Raw genomic sequence first — 13,650 nt, 5'->3', positions numbered from 1 at the left:
CTACATAATGCAATGATAGATTGCTTAATTTAGCTTGTGGAAAGTTGGCCAAATAACTGATACTGCCATTATTATTTCCATAAGAGTGCAGAAAGGGTTCAATGACAACATTTCTCAACCATTGACACAGTGAATACAGGATGGGAGTTAGATGTGGCCCTTGTGGCTAAAGGGATCAGGGGGTATGGAAAGAAGGCAGGGATGGGGGTACTGAGTTGGATGATCAGCCATGATCATATTGAATGGCGGTGCAGGCTCAAAGGGCCAAATGGCCTACTCCTGCACCTATTTTCTATGTTTCTATGATGATTGTGTCCTCTGATTGAAGAATTGACAATCATTTTAAAATTAATGAACAAAGGGATGAGAAACTCAGCGGGAGCAGCAGCATCTATGGAGCGAAGGATATAGGCGACGTTTCGGGCCGAAACCCTTCTTCAGACTGATGGGGGGTGGGGGGAAGAAGGAAGGAAAAAGGGAGGAGGAGGAGGAGCCCGAGGGCGGGGGGATGGGAGGAGACAGCTCGAGGGTTAAGGAAGGGGAGGAGACAGCAAGGGCTAGCAAAATTGGGAGAATTCCACGTTCATGCCATCCGGACGCAAGCAACCCAGGCGGAATATGAACAAAAGGAGAGATTGGACGAGCTTTTTTTTATTCGTCCAGTTGGGTTGCGCTGATAACTTGGCAATAGTTTGACAGGGAGCCAATGGCTGCGTGTGTCAAGGATGTTTCCCTTTTTTTTTTCTTCTTTTTTTTTTGGGCGCCTTTCAGACATCTCAAGGACACCTTACAAAGATTAACAGGAATAAAAAACATATAATCAGAATAAAATAAATAATAAAGACATCACAGAAACACAAATTAAAAACAGAATTCAGTCCAAAAACAAAAAATCAAAAACACAATGTGAAGAGAGAACAGCGGCAGTTAAAGCGCGCCAGCGTCCACTCTCTCTTCACGGCAGCCATTCTTGGACAAAGACTAACAGGATTGTCACAACCCCCACACCCTCTGCCCCCCTCTCCACCATACCACCATCCACAGCTCCACACCGCTTCACAGACGTACAGAACAACCTGGAGATCAAGTGCTGGGATAGCTCAGTATGATGACATTACATTTCACAATGCATCTTGAGGAAATGCGTTGCTCATCTCAGCACATTTAAGTATCATTTATCAACAAGATGAAGGTATTAGAAGAATGATCCTCAAGAGAATCTAAGGCATTTCTATAAAACTGCAGAAAATCAAAGGAATATAATTTTGAGTCAAACTTCCCAAGTGGATCACTGGCAATGAGTTGAATGCTATGCACCCTACATTTAAGACATTCATTCAAATTAAAATCTTATAAACAAAGTGGTCCTTTTTAAAAAAAATAATTAACTTCAAATTACAACTAAAATAAAATCCCAACAATTGTTTTCATTAAATATGCACACGTCTCTTGACTATTCACAGGTCATAGAAGGGCTCAACTATCCCATTACACACAGCATGTTTATATTCCAGGGAAATATGTTGCAAACATAACCATATAAAAATGGAAGATAAACCGAGGCAATAGCCCCAGAGTTGATGTCCACCTTGAAATTTGGCCAACGTCATTCAGTAATTGAAAAAGTTATGTGTCATTTATATGTTATTTATGCATTATTTGTTTTTGTATATTTGTCTGAGCCTATGTGCCTGCGATGTTGCTGCAAGCAAGATTTGTTGCTGTACTACATACACCACCTTGTGCTTATTACATTAAACTCAATGTAATTTGATTTAATAGAAAGAGACTACCGAATAATCCAATACTTGACATGGGATTATTTATCTCTTTTATATTTCCAAATCTCGAATCAGTCACCGTGTTTTCTTCTCATTTGTCCTTCTCTGACCCTGGCCCAGTTTTCTTTCCTCTTTCATTCGTCAGCCTAAGCAATGAGTTTTCTTATCATTTTGTTCTTTTTCACCCTTAACGCGGCTTACTCAAATGCACAGAAAATCTCTTTAATGTAAAAACAGTAAAAATATATTTTAATAATAAAAGTATTTCTGCAGTATGTACAAAAAGTACAGAAAATGTACTATGTTTATAAATTAAAGACAATGTTCTACTATTGAAAGCTGAATATCTTTGCGATTTAATATATTATGTCACTGTCTTAGTCTATCATCGCTCATTTCTTTTCGCTCAAAGTACTCTTCTGCCATGACTGGTTCTTCTTCCGATTCATTTTCCGCCTCAGATTCCCCCTCTTCCTCCTCACTGTCTGATTCAGTATAGAAGGTGATTGTGGCTTGTACAGGGAATGCTGCCAAAAGTTCCTGCCCTTCACTGTACAAATAGTCAAAGCATTTGTTCTTGGGCCACATCAGCCTGTAGCAAAATTAAGGAAAAGTTAAATGAATCCCTGCTCCAAAAATGCCATTAAAAAGCAAGTCTCCCATTGATATTTTTTGATGGATGAAAGAATTGACAATTAGATCAGTATAGTGCCCTCCATAATGTTTGGGATAAAGACCCATCATTTATTTATTTGCCTCTGATCTCCACAATTTGAGATTTGTAATAGAAAAAAATCACGTGGTTAAAGTGCACATTGTCAGATTTTAATAAAGGCCATTTTTATACATTTTGGTTTCACCATGTAGAAATTCCAGCAGTGTTTATACATAGTACCCCCATTTCAGGGCACCATAATGTTTGGGACACAGCAATGTCATGTAAATGAAAGTAGTGATGTTTATATGTCTAGTATCTTGTTGCATATCCTTTGCATGCAATGAAGTCTGCAACTCATGGACATCACCAGTTGCTGGTTGGCTTCTCTGGTGATGCCCTACCAGGTCTGTATTGCAACCATCCTATAGCTTAGGCTTGTTTTGGGGGCTAGCCCCCTTCAGTTTTCTCTTCAGCATATACAGTGCATTCAGAAAGTATTCAGACCCCTTCACTTTTTCCACATTTTGTTACATTACAGCCTTATTCTAAAATTGATTACAGTCATTTTTTTAATCATCAATCTACACACAACACCTCATAATATAAAAGTGAAAACAGGTGTTTAGAAATTTTTGCAAAATAATTAAAAATAAATAACTGAAATATCACATTTACGTAAGTATTCAGACCCTTTGCTGTGACTCTCAAAATTGAGCTTCGGTGCATCTGTTTCCATTGATTATCCTTGAGATGTTTCTACAACTTGATTGGAGTCCACCAGTGGTAAATTAAATTGATTGTACATGATTTGGAAAGGCACACACCTGTCTATATAAGGTCCCACAGTTGACAGTGCATGTCAGAGCAAAAACCAAGCCATGAAGATGAAGGAATTGTCTGTAAACCTCCGAGACTGGATTGTGTTGAGACACAGATCGGGGGAAGGGTATGAAACTATTTCTGCAGCATTGCAGGTCCCGAAGAGCACAGTGACCTCCGTCATTCTTAAATAGAAGAACTTTGAAACCACCAGGACTCTTCATGGAGCTGGCCACTCAGCCAAACTGAGCAATCCGGGGAGAAGGGCCTTGGTCATTGAGGTGACCATGAACCCGATGGTCACTCTGACAGAGCTCCAGAGTTTCTCTGTGGAGATGGGATAACCTTCCAGAAGGACAACTATATCTGCAACACTCCACCAATCAGGCCTTTATGGTAGAGTGGCCAGACGAAAGCCACTCCTCAGTAAAAGGCACATGACAGCCCGCTTGGAGTTTGCCAAAAGGCACCTAAACAAGATTCCCTGGCCTGATGAAACCAAGATTGAACTCTTTGGCCTGAATGCCAAGTGTCACGTCTGGAGGAAACCAGGCACCGCTCAACACCTGGCCAATACCATACCTACAGTGAAGCATGGTGGTGGCAGCATCATGCTGTGGGGATGTTTTTCAGTGGCAGGAACTGGGAGACTAGTCAGGATCAAGGGAAAGATGAACGGAGCAAAGTACAGAGTGATCCTTGATGAAAACCTGCTCCAGAGCGTTCAGGACCTCAGACTGGGGCAGAGGTTCACCTTCCAACAGGACAACAACCCAAAGCTCACAGCCAAGGCAACACAGGAGTGGCTTTGTGACATGTCTGTGAATGTCCGTGAATGGCCCAGCCACAGCCCGGACTTGAACCCGATCGAATATCTCTGGAGGGACCTGACTATTACTGTGCATCAACGCTCCCCATCCAACCTGACAGAGCTTGAGAGGATCTGCAGAAAAAAATGAGAGAAATTACCCAAATACAGGTGTGCCAAACTTGTAGCGTCATACCCAAGAAGACTTGAGGCTGTAATCACTGCCAAAGGTGCCTCAATAAAGTACTGAGTAAAGGGTCTGAATACTTATGTAAATGTGATATTTCAGTTATTTATTTTTTATTATTTTGCAAAAATTTCTAAACACCTGTTTTCGCTTTTTTATTGTGGGCTATAGTGTGTAGATTGCTGATTAAAAAAATGAATTTAATCCATTTTAGAATAAGGCTGTAACGTAACAAAATGTGGAAAAAGTGAAAGGGTCTGAATACTTTCTGAATGCACTGTAAAAGGCAGGCTCAATTGGGTTCAGATCAGGCGATTGATGGCCACTCAAGAATTGATCATTGTTTAGCTTTGAAAAACTCCTTTGTTGCTTTAGCAATATGTGTAGGATCATTGTATTGCTGTAGAATGAACCGCCGGCCAATGAGTTTTGAAGCATTTGTTTGAACTTGAGCAGATAGGATGTGTCTATTCACTTCTACTACCATCAGCAGTTGTACCATTAATAAAGATAAGTGAGCCAGTACCTTCAGCAGCCATACATGCTCAGGCCATAACACCCCCCACAGATGAGGTGGTATGCTTTGGATCTTGGGCAGTTCCTTCTCTCCTCCATATTTTGCTCTTATTTCTGTTCATGAAATCGTCTGCGGACAGTGGTCATTGACAATCTGTCGGACAGGTGTTTGTGGATTTTTCTTTATTATAGAGAGAATTCTTCTATCATCAGCTGTGGATGTTGTTCTTGGCCTGCCAGTCCTTTTGCGATTAGTAAGCTCACCAGTACTCTCTTTCTTCTTAATGATGTTCCAAACAGTTGATTTTGGTAAGCCTAAGTTTTGGCTAATATCTGCAACAGTTTTATTCTTGTTTCTCAGTCTCACAATGGCTTCTTTCACTTTCATTGGCACAACTTTGGTCCTCATGTTGATAAACAGCAATAAAAGTTTCCAAAGTTGATGGAAAGACTAGATGCTGAGAGTCCTCTTGCATCCTGCATGAAGGACACAATTAAAAACACACCTGAACAATTAGAAACACCTGTGAAGCCAGGTGTCCCAAACATTATTATGCCCTAAAATGTGGGTACTATGTATAAACACAGCTGTAATTTCTACATGGTGATACCAAAATGTATATCAAAACCCTTTAATAAAATCTGACAGTTTGCACTTTAACCACATGTGATTTTTTTCGATTACAAATCTCAAATTGTGGAGTACAGAGTCAAATAAATAAATGATGGGTCTTTGTCCCAAACATTATGGAGTGCACTGTATATTTAAATAGGTTAAAAGTCATTCTTCTATATTTCTAAACATGTTGTAAAATGACATTTATGTTTGAACAGATTATGCTTTCAATCACATCAAAACAGGCAAGCAAGTCCCTTATTTCATTCCTAAAATAACACGTCACAACACACAGGCATATTTGGGTGGCACAGCAGTAGACCTGCTGCCTTATAGCGCTTTCAGCGTCGGAGACCCTGGTTCGATCCCGACCAGGTGCTTTCTGTATGGTTCTCCCTGTGACCATGTGGGCTTTCTCCGAGATGTTTGGTTTCCTCCCACACTCCAAAGACGTACAGATTTGTATATTAATTGGCTTGGTATACGTGTAAATTGCCCCTAGTGTGTAGGATAGTGTTAATGTGCGGGGATCACTGGACGGTGCGGACTCGGTCGTCCGAAGGGTCTGTTTCCACGCTGTATCTCTAAATTAAACAAAACTAAACTAAATACGGTATTGCCAAGGCAATTAATTCAGTTAACAATATATTTTAACATTTTGATTTGAAAAATTAGAAAACAGAAATCATAGAACTACTATTTACAATAACTTTTTATTATGTTTATAGAAACATGGAGTTAAGCAGCACGGTAACAAGCCTTTGTCCAACTCATCCATGCCGACCAAGGTGTCTTCCTTACCTACATATTTACATGCCTTTTATGTATATGAATCTATCCAAATGCCTTTTAAATGTAGTAATTGTATCTACCAATGCCATTTACACTAATCTTATTTTTTATTCTCCTTCCATTCACATAAAGGCTCCCCGAATTCTACCACTCACCTACTAGGAGCAATTGTACATTGGTCAATTAGCCAACAAAGCCATACATTTTTGGCACGTGGAGGAAACATGTAACATCTACATAGACAGCACCGGTGAAGATTAAACCTGGATCATCGTAGCCGTGCGTCAGCTGCTCTACCAACTGTTCTATTGTGCTGCCCTCGAAAAACTAAACATAGATTTTCCAAACACAGTTTCCTTTTTATAAAGACATATTGATTCAATCCAGGTGGATTTTCCATTTCCTGTATCTGTAATATGAAAATGTCCTAAACATTTGTGTGTATTTCTGACCAAGTGTTTCTGACGGCTTTTGGAAATTAAATGGAGAAACAAAACAGGAGCAAATGGAACAAACACACTCTGCAGTTCAGATCACAAGGGATTATTGTCTGGATTATGCTGCTGTGTTATTACATATAGAGTGGTGACAGACATAAATGCCAGATAACCAGCATCATTGCTGCTTCCAAGAGAATATGAAAGGCAGATCTTAAACTTGAAACACTGAGATTGATCTTACCTGACTGGATGAGTAAATAAGGAATGTAAGGTCTCTCCTATAAGGCCAGCATTAGCTTGTGCCCAGTGAGACTATTGAGAAAAAGATAATGCAGAAATATCCCAAAATCAATATAAAATAAAAACCTTTTCAATATTCTACCATATTGCATTATGGAAAAAAAGTAAAACGGTAAGTTAATAAATATGCAAGTGAACAAAGTAAATGATTAACCCCAACATCAATGATATCCAATCATCTTAATAGTCCATTTAACATTATAAAATATTGAAGTGCCTACATGGGCATTATCAAACAAAATACTGTAAATAAAAACAGAAAATACTGAAAATACTCAGCAAGTAAAGCAGCATCTGCAGAGAGTGAAATGGAAAAAAAAGCTCTTTTTACTTTGAAAATGTTATAGTTGTAATAGAAACATAGAAAAATAGGTGCAGGAGTAGGCCATTCAGCCCTTCACGCCAGCACCACCATTCAATATAATCATGGCTGATCATCTAAAATCAGTACCCTGTTCCTGCTTTTTCCCCATATCCCTTGATTCCTTTAGCCCTGAGCTAAATCTAACTCTCTCTTGAAAACATCTAGTGAATTGGCCTCCACTGCCTTCTGTGGCAGAGAATACCGCAGATTCACGGCTCTCTGGGTGAAGAGGGTTTCCTCATTTCAATTTTAAATGGCCTACCCTTTATTCTTGAACTGTAACCCCTGGTTCTGGATTCCCCAACATCGGGAACATTTTTCCTGCATCAAGCCGGTCCAATCCTTTAAGGATTTTATGTTTCTATTCTATAAGATTCCCTCTCATCCTAAATTCCAGAGAATGCAAGCCCAGTCGACCCTTTCTTTTGCCAATAGCGAAATGTGGAAAAAGATGGTGAGTTGCGGGCCACTTAAAGTAAAATATTCATTTTTAATATATAGTAATTAATTATTTTAATTAGTATAAATACTCCTTCTTAGAGACCATGTAGTAACTTTGTGTGATTTTTCTTACTAAAAGCATTCAGATCGCAAAATTCCCCAAAGGGTTATTTTATGAAGTGACCCCACTATATTAAGAATTAAGATCTTGACCAAAATAGTAACATTATGCCTGAGTTTGTTTTCTTGTTTTCAAATTCTACTCTCCCTTTCTCTATGGCCCATTCTAGTTACAAAACTTTCACAAAGTGCTCCATTTCTTTTGGCCTGTCAGGTATTCTCCGTGTTCAGCCTTCGATTACCACTCGGAACCACTCTGTCTTTCAATCTATCTTGTTTTCCTTTTGAAGCTTCTTAAAACTTTACTTATTCACTAAACTGGTAAACTGGTCAAGAGCTAAATTAAATAAAATATATAAAATGTTTTATATTTACCGGAAATCTTACTGTTTGCACACACACACACGGGCACACACAGACACCCACACATATCAGAAACACACACACACACACACACACACACACACACACACATTGTTTTCTGTAAAAAAAATTCCAGGTGCATATGGGCTGCTATGTTTCCGATAACAGCACTACACTTATTTTATGAAGTGTGAGGCATTAGAGGACAAGGTAAAGAAATGAAAGATTGCATGCAAGTACAATCCTTTTTTTAGAACAATCTGCTATCTTAATTTATGAACATCCTGACTATGATCTTCAATTTATGTCACAAATTCTTAGGTTTCTCCCATCAACAAAGCTAGTTTCTCTCTATCCATCCAATCGAACCTCCTAATATCTTGACACTCATCTATGGGAAATTGCACTGTGGGAAGATATCATTTTAATCCTAATTACATCAACTACTTATTTTAATAACAGCACAGAAGGAAAGGGGCTCCTTAAAGTTTTCAAAATACATTCATAAGAGCAAAAGAAAGGCGAGAACAGTGTTCCTAAGACTAGGGCGTAAACTAAAAAACAATTACCTCTTTGTGTGTTAACATAAATATATAATGGCAAAGGCTTCCAGCGACAATCCATTCTCAGTGATCCAGTAAGGCATGGTTCTGCTTTATCTATATTATAATCAAGAATGATGTGACAAACAGTAGTCACAGGAAAAACAGTCACAGTGTTCGGACATTGCATTTAACTTAGTGCTTTAAATATGTGTACACTGCATATATGCCCTAAACTAAGAATCAAACAGATAGGATAGAGTTTGCGGTGTCTGTGTACACGGAGGTTTGCTGCACGGTTTGGGGGCAGATACGGGAGAACGATGCAAGAGTATCATCCTCCTGCAAGCTTGAGAGTTAAGTGAAGTTGCCACATTAGACACAACTGGAGAGATTCCACACTCATCAGAAACCTGGCTGGAGTTTGGTGTGTGTGCTCTGCGTCTGGCATTGTAGCCCTTTAGCCATCTGTTTTCCAGTGTTAATCCCAGCACATTATTGTCTCCAGAAGACATAATTTAAAACAGCTCATCAATGAACAGGACTGATGGAATAAACATGGCCACTAAAAATAAATGTTTCGATACAATTCATATTTTAAATGAATATCAGTGAAAAAAACAGGAATCAGAGTACCAGTGTATTTGTTTTCCTGGTCAGTGCAGTATATATGTTACAAGAATATATGAAGATAATATGAAGTAGAACAACAGATAAGCACTAATTATCATATTCGTACGACTGGCATTACTAAATTGCCTCTATTTCTTCTGATATCAGCCTTTTTAGAGGGCAGCAGAACAAATATCTACAACCAAGATTTAGTCACCCTTTCACAATTGTCTATTCAATTCAATTCAATTCAATTCAACTTTATTGTCATTGCACAGATACAAGTATGGCTACAACGAAATGCAGTTTAGCGTCTGTTCGTAGTAATAGTGCAATATAGAAATAAAAATACAGAAGAAGCAAACAATGTGGACGGAGAGACTGGAGAAATCTATCGGCGGGACTCCGAGTTCAGCAATGTGATAGTGTTGTTGTAGAAGCTGTTCCTCATCCTACTAGTACGAGACCTGAGGCTCCTGTACCGCCTCCCTGATGGGAGGAGGGCAAACAGTCCATGGTTAGCGTGGGAGGGGTCCTTGATGATCTTCCCGGCCCGTCTCAGACACCGTTTTTCGGTGGAGGGCATCCATGGCAGGGAGCGGGGCACCGATGATGTACTGAGCGGTTTTCACCACCCGTTGTAGTGCCTTCCTGTCAGCTATGGTGCAACTGCTGTACCATACGGTGAAGCAGGTGGTCAGGATGCTTTCGATGGTACAGCGGTAAAAGTTGGTCAGGATCTGGGGGGACAGGTGAGCTTTCTTGAGCCTCCTCAGGAAATAAAGGCGCTGCTGCGCCTTTTTGATCAGTTTGGAGGTATTGAGGGACCAGGACAGATCCTCCGAGATGTGTACCCCGAGGAATTTGTAGTTGGAGACGCGCTCCACCTCAGTCCCATTTATATGGATGGGTATATGTTTGCCCCCTCTGTTCTTCCTGAAGTCAACAATAATTTCCTTTGTCTTCTTAGAGTTGAGGACGAGGTTATTGTTGGCACACCAGGTTGTCAGGTGCTGGACCTCTTCCCTGTAGGCTGACTCATCTTTGCTTTATCAAATCGTATGGACTAACATATGGATTTCAATGCAGTAAACTACAGATGGGTTTACACAGTGAAATGTCTTGTGACTTGGCAAACCTGCCTAAAAGTCTCTACAAATGGCTATGGAACATATGAGAGCCCAGCACCAAATGTAAGTGTGTTTTCATAGAGCCTCTTCCAATCTTTCTAGCAAGGAAGTGATTTCCAATTTCATTTCAACATTTGTAGATACAATCAAAATGCATTATGTGATGACCTATGTCTTGGTTAATGGTGCAGCAAGAAACAGAAGTCAAGCTACAGAGCGATACAACACAGAAACAGGCCCATTGGCCCATCAAGTCTATATCAACAATTAACTACATATTTTACATGAACCTACATGAATCCCAATTTTTACTCTCACCATATACTCTTCAATTCTCCCAGATTCTAACACTCACCTACACATTCAGGACAATTTATAGTGAAAAATTGACCTTTCAAACAATATATCTTTGGGATGTGGTAGGAAACCGCGGCATCTGGAGACAACCCATTTAGTCACAGGGAGCATTTGGAGCAAGGTCATTGATTTTTTTTCCCATCTTGCTGCTGTCTATCAGCCAACTTGCCCAACCTGTAGCCCTTCCAAATCAGTGTATTGTGAGGCCAGAGATTTTCTGGTTCTTGCCTCCACCTTTGCCAGTAATCTATTCCACCACATTGTGTCAGAACAGAAGAAGGCCAGGCCCTGGGAAAAAAACAAGTGTCTAGTGGGGTACTGCAAGGCTCGGTGCTGGGACCGCAGCTGTTTACAATATACATGAAGGATTTGGATGAGGGATTCAAAGTAACATTAGCAAATTAGCAGATGACACAAAGCTGGGTGGCAGTGTGAACTGTGAGGAGGATACTATGAGAATGCAGGGTGACTTGGACAGGTTGGGGGAGTGGGCAGATGCATGGCAGATGAAGTTTAATGTGGATAAATGTGAGGTTATCCACTTTGGTATCAAAAACAGGAAGGCAGATTACTACCTAAATGGCGTCAAGTTGGGAAAAGGGGAAGTACAACTGGATCTGGGGGTCTTTGTTCATCAGTCTATGAAAGTAAGTATGCAGGTACAGCAGGCAGTGAAGAAAGCAAATGACATGTTGGCCTTTATAACAAGAGAGGTCGAGTAAAGAGGTCCTTCTGCAGTTCTACAGGGCCCTAGTGACCCCACACCTGGAGTATTGTGTGCAGTTTTGGACCCCTAATTTGAGGAAGAACATTCTTGCTATTGAGGGAGTGCAACATAGGTTTACAAGGTTAATTCCCGGGATGGCGGGACTGTCATATGCTGAGAGATTGGAGCAGCTGGGCTTGTACACTCTGGAGTTTAGAAGGATGAGAGGGTATCTCATTGAAACATATAAGATTGTTTAGGGTTTGGACACGCTAGAGGCAGGAAACATGTTCCCGATGTTGGGGGAGTCCAGAACCAGGGGCCACAGTTTAATAATAAGGAATAAGCCATTTAGAACAGAGACGAGGAAACACTTTTTTTCACAGATTGGGAGAATGTGGAATTCTCTGGCTCAGAGGGCGGTGGAGGCCAGTTCTCTGGATACTTTCAAGAGAGCTAGATAGGGCTCTTAAAGATAGCGGAGTCAGGGGATATGGGGAGAAGGCAGGAACGGGGTACTGATTGGGGATGTTCAGCCATGATCACATTGAATGGCTCGAAGGGCCGAATGGCCTACTCCTGCACCTATTGTCTATTGTCTATTGGACGTTGTGGAAACAGATGATCAACTAAGGATTTTATGTTTTCGTTCTTGTTAAATATCTAAATCTGGTTTGAAATTATGATTTGGCTGTCTTGCATTCAACAATTGTAGCCGACTGATCAGTAAGATATAACAGCAAGGATCTGCTGATGCCGAATTACCAAAGAAAGACACAAAATGCTGGAGTAACTCAGGCGTTGAGCAGCATCTCTGGAGAACATTTCTGATCGGAATTCTTCCCAACCTGAAACGTCACTTATTGCAGCGAGTATTGCAAGCAATCTAGTATTGCAATGATCCGGTGTTTGGTTCCACAGGACCTCTGGGATGTAAAGGGATTTAACTATGATCAAGTGATAAATGTTAATTGGAGATGGTCAGGGCGTTTTTGTTGTTGTCTCTCTATTGTGTGGCACTTATTAGCTCAAGCCCAGGTGTTCTCTAGGTGTTGCATCAGACTGGCACAGACTAATTCTGACAAATCACAGATATTAATGGGCATTTAATCACTCATTCACAGCATGGCCAGACAGACCTTCCACCTTCAACTCATCCTCTGCTGGGAGGAGACCACGTCATCATGAAGGCCAAGTTTTTCTGCTGCAGCAAGCTACCGGAAAGAGAAAGGCCATTTTAGCAATATGCTTTAGAGCAGTCACGGCAAGAATCTGGTGGCCTCCACATTTACTTAGATGGCTACATTGCTGCCATTGTGAGAATACTCTGCACTTGTTCAAGTACCCCTAACTGAACTTAGGAATCGGGTGAAAGGTGATGATCCTGGAGCAGAGAGTCTCTGATACACACTGGAAGGCAATGATAACTCAGTCTAGTCTGGTGAAAGCAAGGGTACAAAATGTGAGGATTTTCACTACAAAGCAGTTTGGACCGGTGTCCACCATCTACAACCTATTGTATATGCCACCATCTTCTTGGAGAGTTACTCAATTCTCAGCAAACTACATAACCAAAGAATGATTAAATAGTGCTAAAACTATATTTCTAATGTATGATACATATTGCCTTGAGCCAATTTATTCATCCTTGTCCCAAATCAACAATGCATAATGGTTGACAAAAGCAACTTCCTACTTCCCAAAGTTCAGAAGTGTATGTACAACATTACATTACATTCATTACATTGTGCTAAAATGCTGAGTGGTTAGAGTTGTGCAAATAACTGCTCACAATTTGTAATCAAAATTATTTTTGTTTTAAACTGTACCCACAACAATAAGAGGAATAGCATGAAACACCCTAACTTAGTCCCCTGGGAGTGTCACACACAGCTAATGTTCAGGTACAGGTGAGTTACACATGGGATGATGGAAGGACCAATGACTAGAAACTTGGGTAAGCATGAGTCGATGCAGAGCTGAAGTTTTTGAAAATAAAGCACAAACATATTATAACTCCACAAAACATGTGAAATTCACTCTGGCACTAGTGCCTGCCAGATATGAGGTGCAGTTCACAGCCTGCCATACCACACGC

At 40.4% G+C, this 13,650-nt stretch overlaps 1 protein-coding gene across 1 annotated transcript; it reads right to left on the bottom strand.

The window, feature by feature from the left end:
- Positions 1-1,456: 1,456 nt before the first annotated feature.
- Positions 1,457-11,107, bottom strand: LOC129702417 (protein ripply2-like). The gene is made up of 3 exons (XM_055644196.1): positions 11,021-11,107; positions 6,859-6,929; positions 1,457-2,373 (listed from the first exon to the last, which is right to left on the bottom strand). Exons 1-3 carry the CDS (start codon positions 11,105-11,107, stop codon positions 2,151-2,153), a joined length of 381 nt encoding a protein of 126 aa, XP_055500171.1. The 3' UTR covers positions 1,457-2,150.
- Between the last annotated feature and the right edge of the window lie 2,543 nt (positions 11,108-13,650).

Source organism: Leucoraja erinacea, chromosome 12 (genome assembly GCF_028641065.1).
Source record: "Leucoraja erinacea ecotype New England chromosome 12, Leri_hhj_1, whole genome shotgun sequence".
Lineage (NCBI taxonomy): Eukaryota > Metazoa > Chordata > Chondrichthyes > Rajiformes > Rajidae > Leucoraja > Leucoraja erinaceus.
The sequence above is the reverse complement of the archived record's forward strand: the minus strand, read 5'-3'. Positions and strand labels throughout refer to the sequence as shown.

Bases quoted from the DNA above. Each gene is read 5' to 3' on its own strand.
- LOC129702417 (XM_055644196.1), bottom strand. From the start codon at position 11,107: ATGTGGTGGAATAGATTACTGGCAAAGGTGGAGGCAAGAACCAGAAAA. The intron at 6,930-11,020 runs GTTGGGCAAGTT...TTTTCTCAATAG, and splicing joins CTGATTTGGAAGGGCTACAG to TCTCACTGGGCACAAGCTAA. The intron at 2,374-6,858 runs GTAAGATCAATC...ATTTTGCTACAG, and splicing joins TTATTTACTCATCCAGTCAG to GCTGATGTGGCCCAAGAACA.